This window comes from Rhipicephalus microplus, chromosome 8 (assembly GCF_043290135.1).
Source record: "Rhipicephalus microplus isolate Deutch F79 chromosome 8, USDA_Rmic, whole genome shotgun sequence".
In the NCBI taxonomy this organism is placed as follows: Eukaryota; Metazoa; Arthropoda; class Arachnida; order Ixodida; family Ixodidae; genus Rhipicephalus; species Rhipicephalus microplus.
This window is the reverse complement of record NC_134707.1, coordinates 62,250,657-62,270,254: the sequence shown is the minus strand read 5'-3', so window position 1 is coordinate 62,270,254 and position 19,598 is coordinate 62,250,657. Positions and strand designations below refer to the sequence as shown.

The following is a 19,598-nucleotide window of genomic DNA, read 5'->3' as shown; positions in this document are numbered from 1 at the left end:
GGTTGCAGGTTACTATCAACGTTACATCCCGAGATATTCGGAATTAGCTAGCGCTCTAACTGACGCGCTCCGGAAAACTGAGCCACAAACTGTCATCTGGGATGACCGTAAAGAGGAGGCTTTCAAAGCATTAAAAGCCGCCTTAACAGGTCAACCTGTGCTGAAATCACCTGATTATTCGAAAGAGTTCATAGTTCAGTGTGATGCTAGTGAGCGAGGCATGGGAGTAGTGTTGTGCCAACGAGGAGAGGATGGTGAACACCCAGTTCTTTATGCCAGTAGCAAGCTGACTGTGCGAGAACAAGCGTATAGCGCAACCGAGAAAGAATGTGCGTGTCTCGTATGGGCAGTGCAAAAGTTGTCGTGCTACCTTGCAGGCTCAAGGTTCATAATAGAGACAGACCACTGTCCTCTCAGATGGCTGCAGTCCACTTCTTCCAAAAATGGTCGCCTCCTGCGCTGGAGCCTCGTTTTGCAGCAGTATTCATACGAAATACGGTACAAAAAGGGGAGTCTCAATGGCAATGCCGATGGCTTAAGCCGAAGCCCCTAGGTCATGAATTGGCCTCGATTGTTTTTCTTCCTGACATAGGTTTTTGTGTTATTATTTCTTCCGTAGTTTTGGAAGACCTGTGCGTCGTTAGGTGGGCAACGAAATTAGGGGTGTGTTTAGTACTTTGTACGAGTAATAAGATTGAGACTTTTGTGTTTAAGGTAAGCCTGGCGGGGCTCAGTGGATACGTGTCTCGCGCTTGCTTCTTCAGTGGCTTTGTTATCCTGTGTTTTCCCGTGGATTGTTTGTTCAGTCGACCGGCTCTACCATGGCGAGGATCTTGCTCTCCCAGAGAGAGGACTTCGTTGTCATCTGGCATCTCTTCGGACACCACGTCGGTTCCAAACTCTTGGCAGGAACGCTGGAAGAACCTGTGGTTTCCCTTCTTGCTGATGAAAGACCTGAAGCGGTGGGGTGTGATGATCTCACCACCCGGAGCTGCCTGGCGACCAGCCCCACCGACGAGCCCCTGCGGGGTCGCCCCGGAAAGGAGCTCATACCATTGTCTTTGGTCACTTTTGACTGTCGCCATTTGCTGGATTCCATTGTATGGTTCGCCTCCAGCCTCCGGCGAACCTCGACAACATCAGGGAAATCTGGCGGAACTACCTTACGAGACGGAACAGGGCCTGAAGCCAGGTATCACGTACCGTGCTCCAGGTTAAGAAGGCTACGAGCTTCGACGACTGATCCCTGTTGACAGTGGATGCTGTCCCCTGCCATTCGGGATCTCCATCCGCAAGGGGGCAGTCTGTTACGCTTCATTTTACGCGAACGCCTTTGGGCCCAAATGCAAGACCACGGACAGCGTGCGAACGCTCCCGGGCCTGTAAACGTATCGGGGGTTGAGGCGCAGAAGTGTATGCCCAGACGCCGAGGAACCTGAGACAATGCTGCCGCGAAGGTCGTCATGTGCTGTGCGCGAGAACGCGGTGAGCTCGTGGCTCATTCGCACCTGGCTCTTGAGTGTGGGAACGCCGGTGGTGTGATCCGTGGCGCGATCAGTCGCGTGATCGGTGGCGTGACCAGTGGCGTGGTAGGTGGTGCGAACACAAGGTGTTCCATATTTGGTCATGTCTGGAGGCGCCTGACGTCACACAAGCGTCTGGAACCCTTTAAAAACGCGCAGGGAGAGACTGGGTGAAGCAGTCTGGATTGAGACTCTGCCAGAACTGTGCTCCTCGGCTTCTTACCTTTGTTTGTAAACTTGAATGTCCACTTTGGTCTAACTATGTAGTATTAAACTCTTTTGATTTGCTGTTCTGCGCCGTCTCGCCGGTACTTCCCTTCTCGTCGGTCCTGATGCAAGTTACGAGCACAACCTGCTAACGGCGGTGGTCAAGAGACACCCGTAACAGCACACATCCGTTGCTTGGAACTGAGACTTCAGCGTTATCAACTAAAACTTGCCGAGGTGACAGCGCAGGAGAGGATGCACAAAAGAAACTGTACAAATCTGGTACACGCTGTACAAGCATGAAAATTTAATTTTCAAAATGAATGCATCACGAGCACGAAACGATAATTTTTTGCGTCGCATGTTGAGTTGGCTGGTGCGAAAATATATTCGTATAGAGACACTGAATATATACATAGCCTGAAATAGTGCACATGTGCTGTCAAGAGTTGCGACCACTGTGCTTCTGCGACGCGTTAAGATTCATCAGAGTCCTTGAAAGGCTCTGGATTGTCAAGGAATGTTCACGAGATGCTTCGGGGGAACAAATAAAGCGTGTTTTTAAAATGGTAGCAATACTCGCAGCCGAAGAAGCACGTGCTTCTTGCCATTGAATGACTAACTTCAAGGCCCCCATTCGATTCTCAATTCTACTGTATTAAAACTTCCCCGAATTTCCTTGACCGTTTCGCAATTCTAATGCGTGCCGTACCATTGCAGTGCCGGGGCCACACCAATGCCCCCGTGCACACGAGGGCGCGCCTAGCAGTTGCTCCTGTCCCTAATCACACTTTTTTTTGAAGCTTCAGGACCAGAAAATGTACTAAGGGTTTGGTTTCAGTCCACCTGTGTATCCTGATGGGAACAATTGATGCTTGCGAGGACTTGCACAAATTTTCGTCGGAGATTCTTGGTGTCTCAACAGCGACGTCCACACCACGTTTTGATGGCCGCGATGACTCTGCCTGTTCTTGCGTCGATTTTGGGCATGTGCTGCTGTTTAGAGATTCGCCGATTTCGACCTGGACAGATGAGAGATAAAAAAAAGTGAACAAGTAAAGGTTTTGGGGATACAAGTCTTGATTTTTTAAAGGGACATGTTCAAGTGGTAATCTCCCTGAAAGTGCAATCACAAGGGCATCTTCCATGTTTTGCATGCTTTCCACTTTTAGGAGCAAGAAATGCAATACTTGTGTCAATTCGGCGTCTGGAAAACCATTGTCAATAGTCAAGCACAAACTGTCACACAAGTGATTCTGAAGGCTATTGAGTCAATAGTCTATCAAGTCAACTAAGCGCGTCAACAGTCTATCAAGTCGAGCACCTTACACCTGCTTTGAAACTTCAATGGCTATTGAGCGATGGAGGCAAAAGCGGTATGAATGTGCTAGCGGTATGAATGTGCTAACACTGACAAGAAGTAACTACGTGGCCACAATTTCACTGCTCAACAACTTAAAAACCAAATGCACGTTAGCAATTATGTGAGACCAACTTATTTAAATGTTTCTAAGAAAAATAAGAGATGCATGTGTACTTTAAAGTGCATCTATGTTATTTCACTTACAATAACATGAAAATGAAGACTTGGAGCATTGCACAATTTTTGCGAGAAACACACAAACCACTTAATAGCTGTTTAAAACTTCGTGTAGCAGCGTGACACCTCTATTGAGTTGTAGAGCTGCGACGTTTTGACGGGCGTTGACTCTATAGCCTTTGCAGATAGCCTGTGCAAAACACGCATAACTTGTGTAGTGGCCTGCATCTCGTTCTCACTGTCGGCCCGTTTGCAGCAGATGGCAGGCCTCGTCACGGTGATTTTCAAGCCGTCTTCGTCAGGCAGTCTGCTTTTTCGTGTTGATGCTGCGGCCTGCGAACAGGAATGGCCGCTAATTTTTGAGAGTCACATTCTCCAAGATGCTTAGTATAACAACTCCATCCTTCCCTGTATGTTATTTCAGCAGAGTGACTGGTTGGGCGAGTTGGTTCATTCTTAATAAGCTTATGGCGCTAAGTTAAGAATGGCGCTACGTTACGCTTGTCCTACTCTCATGTTTTTTTTTGCTCCATAAGCTACGTTAAAACCAGTATGTTAGGCTGTTCTTTTTGGTCTTTCTAGCGCAATTTATTTGTAGTCTAATAGCGAGTCTCGGGAAGCCATTCCCAAAATGTTCATTGTCTTTCAGTCATCTGAAATGTTGTGGGGCGTTGTTAGTCTCGCGTGGTGCTTCAACGCCCTACTCTGCTACTTCAACAGCAGAGCTGTTCACAACCGAAGTGAATCTATGGGGATTCTTCGTCCACACTTTATAACCCAGCTACGAGAGTGAAGCCAGATAAAAAAAGAGTGCATGGGCAAAAGTCAGAAAAAAAATTACACCATCTCCCACTAAAGGCAACCATGAGCACCTAGCAAAGCAGGGCACAGGCCGAGTTAAGGAACTGTTTACCATGGGCACTTTGCCCGATATTTACACATCCTTGCAAGTAAAGCACAGCATGAATTCCCTGTAGTTTATGTCGCTGTTACTCGCCTTGAACTCTTGTTTGAGCACACCACACAGGTTCATCGCCATTCCACGTGGGCGCAAGTAAGTTATTCGCTCGTCTGCAGAATCACCGATGCCATCACGATTGCAGAGGTAGTGCGGGGAGGAAAGGTCACAGCATCTTACCCAAGCCCTCACACAGGCAGGAACGTGCTGCGCGTTACGGCAGGACTTGGGCCAGCTGTTGGGCAGTAAGAGTGGTCGTGGCGCACACTACTGGACTGAACTCCACGATAAGCTGCTTAGCATCTAAAAAGAGCGTAGCAAGTTGAGCCCCAGCTGTTGGGCAGTAAGAGTGGTCGTGGCGCACACCACTGGACTGAACTCCGCGATAAGCTGCTTTGCATCTAAGAAGAGCGTAACAAGTTGAGCCGCATAGAGAAAGAGTACAGACATAGATAGGGTGAAGCTGGTTAGAGAGGGCACAGCAAAAGTGAAGCTGTGACAGAAGCGGTGGTGTGGAGGAGAGAGCAGGCACGCAATTGACTGTGCCGGTGAAAGGGGTCTCCCAAAGGTAGAGTGCAGGTAATGCTGATCTCACAGGAAGAAAGGTGTGCTGTACGGTGGCGAATACGGAGTAAAGGTACGATCTTGCCACCAGCTTGCCTATTTAATGAGCTTTCACGACATTCAGTTGAAGCTGCACATAACTTTAATATGTTTAATCTTAATTAACCTCCACAGCCACATTTTAATGAACATATGAAAAGGCTGACAATGTTAACATGAGCCCTCCAATTATCCCCTCTAGAAGCACCGCGTACTTCGTGACAATACACCCAGATCATGAAACCACGCTTCTCGAAACTTGAGTTGCACGCACAAAGCAAATTTTAGCAGTTGACATGTGCTTGTCCACCAGTCCCTTCACTTGATTTCAGTCCAGCAGTCCTCTGGAGCTTCTCTGTCTTACTGTTTCTGCTTTCATTGCTTGAAAACGCTCCCACAAACAGTTACACTTTACATCCTTCTTCATAAAGTTCGCGTGTAGTTGGAATTTACTCATTACAGTGTGACGCCTCCTCTCACCAGAGAGCACTTGCTTTGCGAAGTCCACACCAGTATGCCAACAACCCACACAATTCTGCACAATCTGACTCTTCACTCGAGCCGTGAGAGGTGCACACACTTTCGTGATGCAGGCATGTGCAATCATCGCAACTTGCCTCAGGAGCCGATACGATATATGAACCCGAGATTCATTATAATGCAGGAGTTACCCTTCTCGATGAATAAAAACTGAAACAAATAGTGCAACAGCAAGAATATGGCCATTGTAAAATGCACATTGATTGCTTTTCCTTAATGAACAATTCTGAGTTACTCTTATGATTCATCATACTTTGGCATGAATGCGTTCACACTCTACATCGATACAGTGCATGACCAAGTAGCGTCTAACTGCACGATTTCCGAACACCAGTATTGCCGTCTTGCGAGACCAATTTCATACAGGGGCAATGTCCGAAAGGGAGCATGTAACAGAATGAAAGTTAAGCCAGCGTTGTACATCGATACAGTACATGACCAAGTAGCGTCTAACCGCACGATTTCCGAACACCAGTATTGCCGTCTTGCGAGACCAATTTCATACAGGGGCATTGTCCGAAAGGGAGCATGTAACAGAATGAAAGTTAAGCCAGCGTTGCACCCTCTAGGGTGCGAATTCACTTATCATGTTCATAGTGGCAGTGCCGAATCCAGAGGGGGGCACAGCACGTAAAAGCATGGCTTCTAAAATGCACAGCACATAAAAGCATGGCACCCTGGTGTTAGAGAATGATAAATTGAGTGACCAGAGATGTCTTGAGGCCAACGTTTCCTGCTACTTTGCAATCACGAAACTATGTAGCAATGTGCGCGCGCTGACTTGGCGTTTAGCAGAAAGGATGCGACGACTGCCACAAATTTTTTTCCTTTCTTTCCCACACTCGTTCGACCGCGATCACATCTACTTTGCCACTCTTACCTCACCCAGAGTTAGCAAACAACTTTGCCAGTTTCTCGTGCGTTCTATTCCTCGCCGGGTTTTAGTCATGCACTCTTGCTTCACCCAGAGTTAGCAAACAACGTACCACTTTGCCAGTTTCCCGTGCATTCTATTTCTTGCCAGGTTTTCGTCGTGCAAGCGGAACATGCGGAGAAGAAACGGCTATTCACTTCTTTGCAGCAGTTTGTTTTCAGGAGAGGCTCTAGCGGTAGTGACACATGGTTCCCACTGTGATGAAGCAATGTGCCGAATGCCCGACTGAACTTCATTGAAGTCTCGCTATTCAGGAGCGCTTCCTTGCAAAAATTGTCAGCTCTGTCGTGGAGCATTTGCACGTTGCAGTTGTGTAGACTGGATTAATTGCACAGCGAAGAGCTTGCTCGCCACTTTGCATAGGTGGTCGAATGTTTACATCACACGGTTTGTTCATATTGATCGGTGCAACCGAACGTTGGGTGTAACCAACACACGCATGCATTGCTTTAGCACAGTGGGGTCAACCTGTTGCGATCACTATAGCTTCGAAATTATAGTTTCAGCCGACGCATCTCCTGAAAACAAACTGCCGCAAAAAAATAAAAAAAAAAATCTACCGTTAAGAGAGACCATGAGGCGATGCGAAGCAGCGCGGGGGGGTGCACACACCTTGAAGGGGTCGGGTTGAATCGGCGACAGCTCGTCGTTACACTCGCGCAGGAGCACTTGCACCATCGCGTTCGGTTGGGGTTCGTTGTGCATGCTACCGTCCTCGGTCAGATCGTTATCGAACCAATTACGGTCGGAGACGCAGCTGCGCCCGAAGTTCCGGTCGAGGAATCCGCGCTGTAACCGGGCGCCGTCGAAGCCCGGGCGTTGTCTAGCGAGCCGTTCTGCACGGGCTTCGGACTCGCGTCGTCTGTCCGCAGCCGACGCGTTGGCTCGGCGCTGACGCTTAGCTTCGACGTCGGCGTTGCGTACTGCGGGGTTTGATTGCCGACGCTGCCGTTGCCTCTCGGCATGCCGTGCCCGTGTTTCGTCCGTAGTAGTTTCCCGCCGACGTTGCCGTTTGCGCAGGGCTTCCCTAGCCCGAAGCTCGGGGTCCGCCTGCCGACGTCTACGCTGCGCTTCGGCGCGTCGAGCCTTCCGCTGCTCCCGAAATTTATGCTGCGCTTCGGCGCGTCGAGCCTTCCGCTGCTCCATCCGCAGTTTCGCGATCTCGGCAGGCGGTAAACTGCAACTGGCGCCGACGTTGGAACTCATGACGCCGGCGCAGTGCTCGAGCGTGAGTACGACCTAACAGCCTTTGATAGAACTATAGTGTACTAGAATATGATAGAACACCCAAGATGTATGGAACACCTACATAAACAAGGAGGGGGAATGTGGGGAGAGAGAGAGGTTAGCTACGGAGCCGGTGTTCTGTGGCCCACTGGTTTGTGGAGGGGATTCACGCATGCGCAATAAGGGAGTCACGCCGCACATCACAGTGGTGTAAAACTTAACGAGAAAGTCGCTAAATTTAGCGTCTTTTCAGTTGTCTAAGCGACAATTACATTTCCTTGGTGTATTGGTATCATACAGTATTAGCATAAAGTTTCTTAGCGACTAAACTGCTTGTGGTGCTGCGATCTTTATAGTCTGCAATGCTTCCCGGTTCTGGGCGTAGCCTGGAGGTAGCACCGCAGTGAAACTTCATTCGTCACAAATGAACTTGATTTGAAATGTTGCTCAAATATAAAACAAATATAAAATTACCACCCTACGTGCGCCTTATCAAATTGAAAACCAATGCCTCAAAAAAAAAAAAATTCTGCATATTCACCGTTTAGCGACTTTTAGCCGAAATTGGCGACTTTCCAGAAACGTTCTGGCGACTGCAAAAAAAAAAAAAAAAGAAAAAAATTGCCCGCAGCTTCCCTCGGGGGAACACTGGGGTGCAATGCGGAGCGTAACTCACGCTAGCCGAGGGAACTCGACCGGCAATCAACGACTGCTTGCACGTAGCACACACGACGTAGTCGGCATAGTCGGTGCCCTTTCCAAACGTATCGCAAAGAACCGACAACGCTTTGGAGTTGTTCTGAATGTTGCCGATCCGAGTTAAGTTGTTATCGAACCAAAGACGATCACACACCTTGCAGGTGTGGCCGAAGCTTCGGTCGAGGAAGTCGCGCTTGAAGCGAGCGTTGGGCGTGGCATACTGCTTGGCGCGCCACGCCGCTACCTCGGCGCGCTTGCGCTCGCGAGCAGCATCGGGATCGGCCTCTCGTCGCCGACGCTTGCACTCGGCTTCCCGTTTTCGAAAGTCCGGGTCCTCTTGTCGACGCTTACGTTTCAAAGCGGCCGAATCCGGTGCTGCTGCTCGACGCTGACGTCTCTCAGCGGCTTCACGTTCTCTAAGTTGAGCATCTTCCGCTCGACGCCGACGTTTACGTTCGGCGTCGCGAGCTCTTCTCCGCGCTGCCTTGTCTTCGGACGACGACTTGGTTGCGGTTCCGCCAACACTTTGGCCGGCGCTGGTCGAAGGGACGTCGATCATTGCGACCTCGGACGTCGACGCGCCGTACAAACCAACCGACGAGCGGCAACTGAGCGAGCGAGCACTGACCTTGAGTATATATACAGCGCGACGGCGCATGCACTGTCAGCTGTCGAATGTTCGAGAAGGGGGAGAAGCGCAACGGCGCATGCGCGCGCGTTAGCTCCCGATGTTCTCGAAGCGTGACGGCGCATGCGCGCTACATTATACAGCTAGCGAATGTTCGTGAAGAGGAGAAGCGCACGCGGTGTGTAGAGGAGGAAGGGTGCACAGATGGTGGAGGAGTGAAGCGCGCGCGGTGTGTAGAGGAGGAAGGGATGCACAGATGGTGGAAGAAGGAGGAGGAAGCTTGCGGACGGCGCCGCTCTACAAGCCTCGAGTATTAGATGCTCCGCATCTAAAAAAAACCTTAGCTCTCGATGAACCAACGTTTATATATAAACGTTACGAATAACTAGATAACAGCCGTATAGTTAATGATAAAAGCATTGTATCCGAAGGTAGGGTGGCTTACCTAAGAGAATCGTGAGGACATGCGAATGCACGGCGTAGTAATTTTAATGGCGTAAACTAATAGGGAGTTTTCGGATAGGGGACCCAGAGAAACAGCGTCGAGACCACTGCGTAAAACCAAACCACGTTAGTGTTTTGCGTTGGGGACGCTACTTTTCGAACTTGGCGGGCGCCCCAAAGCCTTCCCCAAAAGCTTTGCGACAGAAGAACATGACACCACCCACATAACGCGCCGCAGACCCTATTCGAAAGCTCTTTGGTCTTGCTTGACCCAAAGCGTGCCTAAGAAAAGGGCTTTGGGGCCCCTATTCGGAGACTCTCTAATGACGAGACATATGCCGTAAGCATTTATTCTCGCGCTATAACTATCGTCTTGTCATACCACCTAGCCCAAGCTGCCACACTCCCTTGCCGGGTTCGGCAAGATCGCTCATGCACTGCGGACGACACCAAACCCTCACGAAGAAGTCACAACTACAGGGGCAAATTTCTCCGCCAAATTTGGCGCTAGCCTGGCAACAACCACCCCTAAATCTGGCAACTGACTTATGCAACGCCAAACAGAACATGGCCATTTATTTACCGTGCAGTTGTTACCAAAGTTGTGGTCCTCGAAGTCCTGCTTCAAACGGGCCCGCCGCCGAGCGCGCGCCGCCGCTTGCGTGGCGCGATCGAGAGCGCGGGCGGCAGCGAGATCAGCCTGTCGTCGTCGCCGCCTACACTCGTTCTCACGCCGCTTCACTTGAGGATTGGTGGCTCGCCGTCGACGTTTCTCCGCTGCCTCTCGAGCACGAAGTTCAGCGTTCTCGGCTCGCCGTTGACGTCTCGCAGCGGCGTATCGAGCACATATTTCCGGATTTTGGGCTCGGCGTTGGCGTTTCGCAGCGGCTTCCCGAGCACGGAGTTCGCTATCGGCAGCTCGCTTCGCTCGCTTGCGTGCGGCTTCACGCGCTCTTCGCTTCGCAGCCTTGTCTTCCGCTTCTTGTTTTCCGGCTGGAGACTTTGAAGCTGCCGCAGTGACGTCACCTCTAGCGAAAGGTGCGATGCTCGGGTTGCATTGCATTACGCTTCTTGCTTGGAGTACCGTTGCAGTCAGACATTCGACTTTACCGACTTCTGCCATCGCCTTGAGAGGCGCCCAGTCAGCGAACCCGCGATGCGAGCGCCCTCACACACTAAAACACGCTCCTCTGCACACGCTCTCAGCCCGCACCACCTGCTCCGGTTAGTAGGGGCGAGGATATGTGCGCGCGCCTGCATCTGTTGATATCACGGAGGAAGGAAAGGTGGTTGATATGGGCAAGTGAGAGTGGAGAGATAACACCTGCCGGCGCGCGGACACCGACAGACGCCAGGAGCTGCGCCGTGCTCCGAACCGGGCTGCAGAAATTAGGCTCCTTCTACCAACCACTATCACCACCACAGACGCCTGACATGCAAGGACTAAGAAATGCATTCACATTTAAAAATGACAGCATATCCATGGGGTGAATGACGGAGAGTGGGCGAAGCTCTTGTGTATTAAAAAACGCCAAGGGAGACCACAAGTTCTATCACACGAAGGACAACGAAGATAGATGGCAAACAAATTTCGACCACTTGAGCAACGCCGACTGCCCATCATCACGCAGCGGTACCTCCAGTCCTTGGAGCAAAACATCAATCGAGCCACCGAATTCCTGTTCGTTCCCTCACTTTGAGGGATTCCCTAAAAAAAAAAAAAGTTCAACAAATCTCAGTTCACAACAGCAACTTCAAGCCCACACAAGGGGCACTTTATTTCTATGTCCTGGATGTGCATGGGGATGTGGTCATGCATTGAGGTCCAGTTTGAACACACGTTTCAACACAAGGGGCACAAGTGAGCCTGCAGCCACGGACACATTTCCACATGATTGGTGGGGTCCTGTATCTCCCAAAACTCTTGCAAGCAACAGCTGCAGGCGACTCTCGGTGATCCTGCTGCTGCAGAGACAGAGCTTTCCTCTTTGCGAAGGACGGCGCCAGTTCCCACAAGCATTGCACGGTCATCTCTGGGACATTGTTGCACCACTTGATGGTCGGATTCTGCCAACTCTGCAGAGACTGGAACAACTGGCAGCGAGACAAAAGTATATATTTCAGAGCTTTGTGCTGCAAAGTTGCAATCATTAGTATACAGTGCTTGTTCATTTACCAAATTATGTTGTCTATATAATTGTGGATATCATAGGTGCGAGATAATATACCCATGCTACAGGCACTGAAATACCAAGTAAAATGGAGGGGTGGACGACTGCCACTGTAGCTAATTTGGTAGCACATATTGCACAGCTTATCCGAAGGTTGTAGGTCCTATCTCTACCAGCAGCCAAATATCTTTTTTGTGTATAAAAACACACTACAATAGAAAAGGACACCAAGAAGAAAGAACACTAAAGAGATCGAGCGCGATGTCTTTTTGTCCACTTCAATTCCTTTAGAGTAAGACCATAATTGCTGCAGTACATTTATAACGCTACACATAATGTCCCCAATACATTCCCTTGCTTTGCTTTTCTGTTGGCTTCATTTCTTTGTGTTTCACAAAGAAAACAGGCCCTTGACCGATTTCCCTTCTTTCCTTTATCGTCTACACACAAGCCATTTGAAACAATCCGTATGGAACGCCAACAAATAGTTAAGTGGGGCACTACGTGTACATAATGACATAGGGAGATTTTCTTGTTATACTAAATACCGCCACTTTAGTACGGCACTGGCTTCCCCTGACCTCGCAAGTTAGTCAATACAAGCTGAATCATCCAGAAATCTTTACTAGATGCTTCAGAAAAAAAATAGCTTGTTTTCAAAAAGGTAGCAATACTCACTGCGGAAGCACGTGTTTGTTGCCATCGAATGTTCAACTTCAAGGCCCCCATGCGATGCTCAATTCTACTGTATTAGAACTTCCCCGAATTTCCTTGACTGTAACACCAGTCTGAAGATGTAATCAATCACGGGTGCATTGATTCACATTTCGCAAATCCAATGCGTGCTGTACCATTGCAGTGCCGGGGCTACTCCGATGCCCCCACGCACACGAGGGCGCCCCTAGCGGTTGCTCCTGTCCCTAATGACACTTTTGCTGAAGCTTCAGGACCATGAAATGTACTAAGGGAGTGGTTTCCGTCCACCGGTGAATCCTGATGGGAACAACTGATGCTTGCGAAGACTTGCACAAGTTTTGGTCAGAGATTCTTGGTGTCTCAACAGCGACGTCCACACCACGTCTTGAGGGCTGCGATGACTCTGCCAGTTTTCGCGACGATTCTGGCCATGCGCTGCTGTTCAGAGATTCGCCAATTTCGACCTGGTCAAATGAAAGACAAAGGTCAAGGGGTAAAAGGTAAAAGACATGTTCAAGTGGCAATCTCTCTGTAAGTGCTGTTACAAGGACATTTATGTTTTGCATGCTTTCCCTTTTAGGAGCAACATGGAGCAACAGATGCAATACTTGTGTCACATGGGCATTTGGAAGGCCATCACTATCAAGCACAAGCTGTCACACGGGTGATTCTGAAATCTATTGAGTCAATAGTCTATCAGGTCAAAGGTGCACCCCACACCTGCGTTAAAGCTTCAATGGCTATTGAGCGACGGAGGCAGAAACAGTACAAACATGCCAACATTGATGAGTGATAACAGCGTGGCTATAGTTTCACTGCTCAACAACTTAAAAACAAACATGCATTAGCCATTATGTAAGAACAACTTACTGAAATTTTTCTAAGAAAAACAACAGACACCTCTGTACTTAAAAGGGACACTAAAGCCAACTATTAAGTTGACGTTGATTGTTGAATCGGCGGTCCAGAAACATCGTAGTGTTACTTTCGTGTCAAGGAAGGGCCTATTTTGAAATAAAATCATGTTTTAGCACTCCGCATTGGGTTAGGGCATTTTAAATTACTAGCGTCAAGAAGTGGACCGACCGGACTGTCTCATGTCACTGTTCGTTGCCCGGCTTTACTGCGCTAGTAGCAGCAGACTGAAAGCGACGGGAGCCACAGCAGCAACAACAGCCATTGATCAAATTCCCGCCGTTGAACTTGAGATTGCAGACGCTTTTGTTTCAACTGCGCCCCCCTAGTAACACGACCTGTCTCGTGTAACTACTTGCGCCATTCCCCATAGTAACGTCCGGCGGTTCTTTTTTCCATTAATCCAACAGAAACAAACAAGCAGCATTTTATTGCATCTCTTGATGCATGGAAGGTTCTTTGATTAGTGCAGTTAAATCGATTACTAGTGATTAATTGTAAGCAGTCCGTCTAATGTCATCGGGGTCATTTTGAAAATGTCTTACTGCAGTGTTCGTGTTCTTGTGCATTTACCTTAATTTCTCGCTAAGTAGGGCATTGTTGTTGATAATATTGTCTTTTTACCTGTTGTCATACATTGAGCTTTCACTCTGACATAAATTATTTGACTTTAGTGTCCCTTTAAAGTGCATCTATATTATTTCGCTTACGATAACATGAAAATGAAGACTTGCAGCGCCGCAAAACTTTTGCGAGAAACACCTGAACCACTCAACTGCTGTTCAAAAACTGCCACGTAGCAGCGCAACAACTCTACCGAGTCGATAAAACTGAATTTTTGACGGCTGTTGACTCGACGGCCTGTCAAAGCAGCCTGCGTGAAACACGTATAACTAGCCCTCCTCGGTTGTGCTCAGGCTTAGCTAAAACACGTTGGGCAACTGGTTCGATACAGCTGAAGCAATCAGACATGCATTTACCATCACCACCCCCACCTGCATCTCGCTCTTACTGTCGATCCGTTTGGAGCAGGAGTCTGCAGGCCTCGTCATGGCAACGCTTACGCCGCCTTCGTCAGGCAGTCTGCTTTCTCGTGTTGATGCTGCGGCACTCTTTGACGATGCCTGCGAACAGCGAGGGCCACTAATTTTTGTGAGTCACATTCTGCAAGATGCCTAGTATCACATCTTCATACTTCTCAGTATGTTTGGCAGTTTGCCTTGGCTTTTCCAGCGGTCCAATGATGAATGTAACGGTGAAATTTACAATGTTTTTCGATCACCTTCAACACACAAAATTGTGGACAAGCTGCCATTTCATTCGAGCTGTGACAGATGCGCACACTTTCATGATGCAGACATGCACAACCTTTGCACCTTGCCTAAGAAACTGATATGATATATGGACTGGTGTTCGTTATTATGCAGCAGTTACCCTTTTTAGAGAAGAGAAAACTCGGGCAGCTAGTTAAAGTGTAAGATTATTGCCCTTGTAAAAGGCATCTCAAGTGCTTTTCCAAAATGCGCAATATGAATGAAGCCGCAGAGTCATGATACAGTGCCATGAATTCCCTTACAATTTAGGTCGATACAGGGTACGACTGGCCAGTGCTTAATTGCATGATTTCCAAACCCCGATACTGTTATCTTGTGAGACTATGTTCTTACAGGGACAATGCCCAAAACGGAGCACATAACAGAGCAAATGTTCAGCCGGTGTTACACTCTCGCAACTCAAGAACGCGAAAGATACTCTGCACTCTGGTGAGATTAAACGAGCTGCATTCAGCGGCAGCAGCAAGCACTGAATCTGCATAAAGAGCACATGAGGCACAGTGAACCTTTTGATGAGCAAGACCGGCTGTGGCAAGTGAGCCAGCTAAGGCGGTTTGCCTACCCGTCGTTTGTAGAGTAGTAGGTTGTTTCAGTATGCGAAGCAGCACGTGTATTACAGATGTGATATGCTGTCACATTAGTCGATGGAAAATCTTCACCGGCCACCAGATGCCACAACACTTTAGCTTTAGTCGGTTCACTCACGAAACACAATCAATTACGTGTTAACAGTGGTTGGCCGCGTCAGAAGATGAATATATATTTTTTTTTCGAGCTTCATTTTCTTCTTCTTCACCCCTTCTCCTGCCAGTCATCTAGCTCCTTTCTCTCGTTTCGGACATAGTCACCACGCTGTTTCGTCTAGCCTGCGACACCACCACCTTGCCCGTCGTCGTTCGGCTTCCCGCTTCCGCAGTTCATGATCTCTTTGACTTCAGAGTCGCGCTCATTCAGTCGCAGCAGACCGAGCCGTGTTTCTTTGACTGTAGCATGCTTGCACCGTGACCCGCTTGAGTGCACCGTCTTTATCAATCATCGCCAGCAACATCAATGCCACAGAAACTGCACCTACAGAGGGAGCACGCCAGTAGCATAGATAAATGTGGTAGTGTGCGTCTTCTGCATGCGTTAAAGGGACACTAAACAGCGGAACGATTTTTTGCGTATTAGTAAAGTACAACATCACAATCCAAAACACCCTTCTTAACACGCCGTGACGCTTGGTAAGTGAGAAAATGTGCAAAAAAGAAAAAATCGCAGGTGGAGACACCACCATGAGAGTCCTGCACCAAGCACCGTGACGTACTAAAGTTTGAAGGCATGTTCTGGGTCCAGCATAGCTTATACTCGATAAATATGAGGTACATTGTTATCTCTGTGAATGCCATGGACCGAATATACAAAGTTTTGGAAGGCTTCATTGAGGCAATGTGACAAAAAATACAAAGAAATCAATTATATTGTACTAATCTTAGCTATGCTTTTTTAATGGAGTGCTTACATACTGACATCACACTTTTAATCCACTTTCATGCATGGAATTTTTCTTGATATTCAGACTTTGTCAGCAATGAAAACTTGGTAGTTTTCAAGCTGAGTAACAGCCTGTTACATTAACTGTATGAAGCAGCCAAAATAAAATGAATACGGTACCCGCCTTTCTGCCCTCTGGAAAAACTCTCGTGGGTGACACCTCCCCCCCCCCCCCCCAGCTGCTAAAAATATTACACCATCTCTCTGAAGGAAACCATGGGGCGATGCAGCTATAGCATCGCTGGGAGTTCCAACGATGCATTTAACGGCCGTGTTTACAGGTGTGTAGTGTTTTGCGTGTTACAATTGCGGTGAACCTTGCGTGTATTACGTTGCTAACTTGGTTAGTTACCACGCATCGCGTGACCGGTAGGTGTTCTGCGTGACCGTTGTGTACAAACAGCGCAGTTGTTGAGCCACTCGTCTTTCCGTCGTCATCGCGTTCTGGATGTTTCCAATGCACGCGAGGTTGTTGTTAAACCAAAGTCTGTCGTCACACACCTTGCAACTGTGTCCGAAGCTGCGGTCCAGGGAGTCGCGCTTGAGTCGAGCGTCTGCCTGTGCGCGCTGCCTGGCTCGAGACGCCGCTTTCGCGACGCGATCCCGCTCGCGTACAGCATCGAGGGCAGCCTCTCGACGCCGCCGCTTTAGAGCTGCTTCACGCGCTCGAAAATCGGGATCCGTAGCTCGACGTTGTCGTTTCCAAGCTGCTTGCCGCGCTCGAACCTCATCGGGATCCGCCGCTCGACGTTGACGTTTTACAGCCGCTTCGCGCTGACGAAGCTCGGGATCCGCCGCCCGACGCTGACGTTGTGAAGCAGCTAGGCGCTGACGAAGCTCCGGATCCGCCGCTCGCTTCAGGCGTTTACGCTCGGCGTCGCGAGCCCTCCTGTTCGCAGCAGCAGCAGCCTCGTCATCGTCCCGCGTGGATGCAGCGCTGCTGTCCGAGGGTGGGTTGATGCGTGCTTGCGTCAACCCACTCGCTGATGGAGCTGTTGCCACTGTCGCTTTCATCACACTTCACCACCATCAACTTCTTTGATCGGAGAAGGAGCAGATACCACAGAACAACTATAATCCGACGCGAAGCGCGCTCCCTACCCGCTAAGGTGTTCTGTGCTAGCTCCATGGCAGCAGCTGTTGAAGACTACGAAGAGAGAGGGAGAAGAGAATCGCGCGTGCCCAGTATGAGCGTAGACAGACGCCGGACGCGGCGCGCCCTCTCTACCCGTTTTATTTTTTATCGGCACATTCATCCGTGTTTATGGGTAAATCGGCACAGCGCCGTATCCCTAATGGGCTGCAGAATTCGGCGGCTTCTCATTCTTCTAACCACCACCACCATATGCCACCACGGTACCTCTTTAGTGCAGCGACTTGCTTGCTCGATTCCGTGCCGAACGATTATGCCGCCCGCGATCTCCAACGCCAGCGCAGCTCTCACCGTCTGTACCCGAGGTCTGCCGGAAACCCATTCTCAGGGCCTGGGGCTGTCGCAGAGGTTACTATAGGTGTCCTAGCTGGAATAGGGACCTTCCCTGTTTTTGAATTTGCATAATAAAATGTTTTCATCATCATCCTGACGCCACTCTCGCCGTGTGGTTCCCTGTCCTCGAACTATCACCCCCCCCCCCTCGCCATCTTTCTTATCTCTGACTCGCATGCGACGACGAGTGCTCCGTTTTCTATAGAAAGAGAGTTATCTTTCTCCTCCTGCTATCCTTCTCCTACCCTTTATTCCCTTCCCCAACAAGGCACTGCGCCGGGTCGCTCAAGAGGCAGACAGAGATCAGGTGACTTCTAATTTCCTTTCTTCAAGAACTACTACTACTACCACCATATTGCATCAGCTGTTAGAGAGAAGGAAGGGAGAGGAGGGTTGCGAGTGCGGAGGCCGGTTTACCCGTGCCACACACACGAACAAGAGATATTCCGCATCTAAACAGTTACACCTTCGCCCGCTTAAAGGGACCGTACGTGAGGCTATCCGAAGCGGGGGGGGAGGGGGGCACACGCGTTACCCACCTCAGTCAAATCGAAGCAAAGGCAGTCGCACACGTTGCAGATGTGCCCGAAACTACGGTCGACGAATTCGCGCTGGGACCGGGCGTCGGCACCATCGAAGCCAGTCGGATCCGATGAAGCCAGTTGAGCGAGGTGTCCTGCACAGGCGTTGGACTCGCGTCTGTCCACAGCTGACGCGTTGGCTCGACGCTGACGTTTGGTTTCGTTGTCGGCGTTGCGTACGGCGGAGTTTAATTGTTGCCGACGCTGCCGTCCAGCATGTCAAGCCCGCGTTTCATCTGTAGCAGTTTCCCGCCGACGTAGTCGTTTGCGCTGGGCTTCCCTAGCTCGGGGTACGCTTGCCGACGTCTACGTTGCACTTCGGCTCATCGAGCCTTTCGCTGCTCCGCGATCTTTACAGGCGTTAAGGTATTACTGCAACTGGCACCGACATAGATGTTGGAACTCATCACGCCAGTGCAGTGACTGAACGTGTGTACGACCAAACCCAAGGTTTCTGGAGGGAAATGTGGGGAGAGGAAGGTTGGCTCATGCCAGACGATATAGCGGCGGCTGCCTGCGTCATCCCATCCCGGGCCGTCTGCAGGCAGTGCCGACTACCCTTCCCAGCGAGCTCCACAGCTGTGAACCTGGCGGGACTTTACTTGGCGGCAGAGCTGCTGACTGAGAACGTCCCTGCTGAGCAGGTTGCAGTCCTGTGCAACAGCAAGGCAGCCCTGCAGACACTAGCCAACCACCGCCGCGCCAGGCTCACGGAGAACCTCATGGCATTCAAGTACCGGACCCTTGCGGCAACCGGGACGTCCATCTTCTTCTACTGGCTACCCTCTCATGTGCGCATAGCTGGTAACGAGCAGGCAGACACGCTGACCAAGGCAGCACACCAATCGGGCACCCACATCACCCAGGCCATGGCAGCTAGGGAATTCACGCAGGCTTGCATCAAGAAGCTCCTCGCCTCGGTCCACTCGGGACAGAGGGTGGCCAATAGCCAGAAACCCAAGCATCTCCTCGAGGCAGGCCTTACCAGGAGGGAACGAGCTGACCTGCTGCAACTGCGAAACGGACGCGTGTGGACGGTGGCTCGCCGCTATTTTAAGGAACGCTGCGCCTCTCCAGCCTGCAGCTGCTGCAGCAACCCCAAAACCTTCAAGCACCTCCTCTGTGCTTGCCCTGCCTAGGCACAGGAACGCTCGAAGGTCACTCTGGCCTACCGGAGACATGGCCTTTCTGCCATCACCCTGGAGCACCAGCTCTTCACCATCTCATCCCTACCTACCAGCGCTCCGGAGCCTAGCAGAGTTCCCGGACAAGGGGGGAATCATGGCCTACCGCTGAGGGACCCTTGCCACCCCTATCCTTGCTGCTGGACTGCTGTTCGTGCTGAAGACGTCTGCGCCACAGCTCACCTAACCTTTTTCTGTTTTATCCATTTTCTCCCATTCCCCCTCCCACAGACACTGCGCTGTGCTTCTAACTGGGCTGCAGAAATTAGGCGCCTTCTTCTTCTAACCACTACTACCACCATCACAGTGCTCACGCCTTCCCACTTTCTCACACCACTCAGGTAAGAGGGGAGAGTTGGCGCTTGCGCAGTTAAGTTGGTCACGCTGCACGCACA

At 50.1% G+C, this 19,598-nt stretch overlaps 3 protein-coding genes across 7 annotated transcripts in view; all 3 read right to left on the bottom strand.

The window, feature by feature from the left end:
• Positions 1 to 9,851, bottom strand: part of LOC142769088 (uncharacterized) — a 40,224-nt gene extending 30,373 nt beyond the window's left edge. The window contains exon 1 of the mRNA XM_075871971.1: positions 8,386 to 9,851. Coding sequence (XP_075728086.1) covers positions 8,386 to 8,889 — 504 coding nt within the window. The 5' untranslated portion in view covers positions 8,890 to 9,851. The remainder of the gene's footprint in view (positions 1 to 8,385) is intronic.
• On the bottom strand, positions 2,009 to 8,177 carry LOC142761787 (uncharacterized). Of its 3 annotated transcripts, none has more exons than XM_075871957.1 (3): positions 6,918 to 8,091; positions 3,397 to 3,603; positions 2,009 to 2,752 (listed from the first exon to the last, which is right to left on the bottom strand). In XM_075871957.1, the coding sequence occupies exons 1-3, from the start codon at positions 7,509 to 7,511 to the stop codon at positions 2,516 to 2,518; spliced, it is 1,038 nt and encodes a 345-aa protein (XP_075728072.1). In that variant the 5' UTR covers positions 7,512 to 8,091; the 3' UTR covers positions 2,009 to 2,515. The 3 variants fall into 3 exon arrangements, with proteins under 3 accessions (XP_075728072.1, XP_075728073.1, XP_075728074.1); XM_075871959.1 differs by having other exon boundaries at positions 2,619 to 2,752; positions 3,356 to 3,603; positions 6,918 to 8,177; XM_075871958.1 differs by lacking the exon at positions 3,397 to 3,603 and having other exon boundaries at positions 6,918 to 8,075.
• Positions 9,852 to 11,042: 1,191 nt separating the features above from the next.
• LOC119164520 (uncharacterized) lies at positions 11,043 to 17,551 on the bottom strand. 3 transcript variants are annotated; one of them, XM_037416723.2, is made up of 4 exons: positions 16,454 to 17,551; positions 14,098 to 14,209; positions 12,153 to 12,634; positions 11,043 to 11,397 (listed from the first exon to the last, which is right to left on the bottom strand). In XM_037416723.2, exons 1-3 carry the CDS (start codon positions 16,964 to 16,966, stop codon positions 12,531 to 12,533), a joined length of 729 nt encoding a protein of 242 aa, XP_037272620.2. In that variant the 5' UTR covers positions 16,967 to 17,551; the 3' UTR covers positions 11,043 to 11,397; positions 12,153 to 12,530. The 3 variants fall into 3 exon arrangements, with proteins under 3 accessions (XP_037272620.2, XP_037272618.2, XP_037272619.2); XM_037416721.2 differs by having other exon boundaries at positions 14,066 to 14,209; positions 16,454 to 17,550; XM_037416722.2 differs by having other exon boundaries at positions 14,081 to 14,209; positions 16,454 to 17,115.
• Between the last annotated feature and the right edge of the window lie 2,047 nt (positions 17,552 to 19,598).

What these genes read in the sequence shown, in the direction of transcription:
- LOC142761787 (XM_075871957.1), bottom strand. Translation starts at nt 7,511, where the DNA reads ATGAGTTCCAACGTCGGCGCCAGTTGCAGTTTACCGCCTGCCGAGATC. An exon ending in TTCAACCCGACCCCTTCAAG is followed by an intron (nt 3,604 to 6,917) that starts GTGTGTGCACCC and finishes TCCTGTTCGCAG; the next exon opens with GCCGCAGCATCAACACGAAA. An exon ending in AGCTCTACAACTCAATAGAG is followed by an intron (nt 2,753 to 3,396) that starts GTGTCACGCTGC and finishes TCATCTGTCCAG; the next exon opens with GTCGAAATCGGCGAATCTCT.
- LOC119164520 (XM_037416721.2), bottom strand. Translation starts at nt 16,966, where the DNA reads ATGAAAGCGACAGTGGCAACAGCTCCATCAGCGAGTGGGTTGACGCAA. An exon ending in GCTTCGGACACAGTTGCAAG is followed by an intron (nt 14,210 to 16,453) that starts GTGTGTGACGAC and finishes CGCTGTTCGCAG; the next exon opens with GCATCGTCAAAGAGTGCCGC. An exon ending in TGCAGGTGGGGGTGGTGATG is followed by an intron (nt 12,635 to 14,065) that starts GTAAATGCATGT and finishes TCATTTGACCAG; the next exon opens with GTCGAAATTGGCGAATCTCT.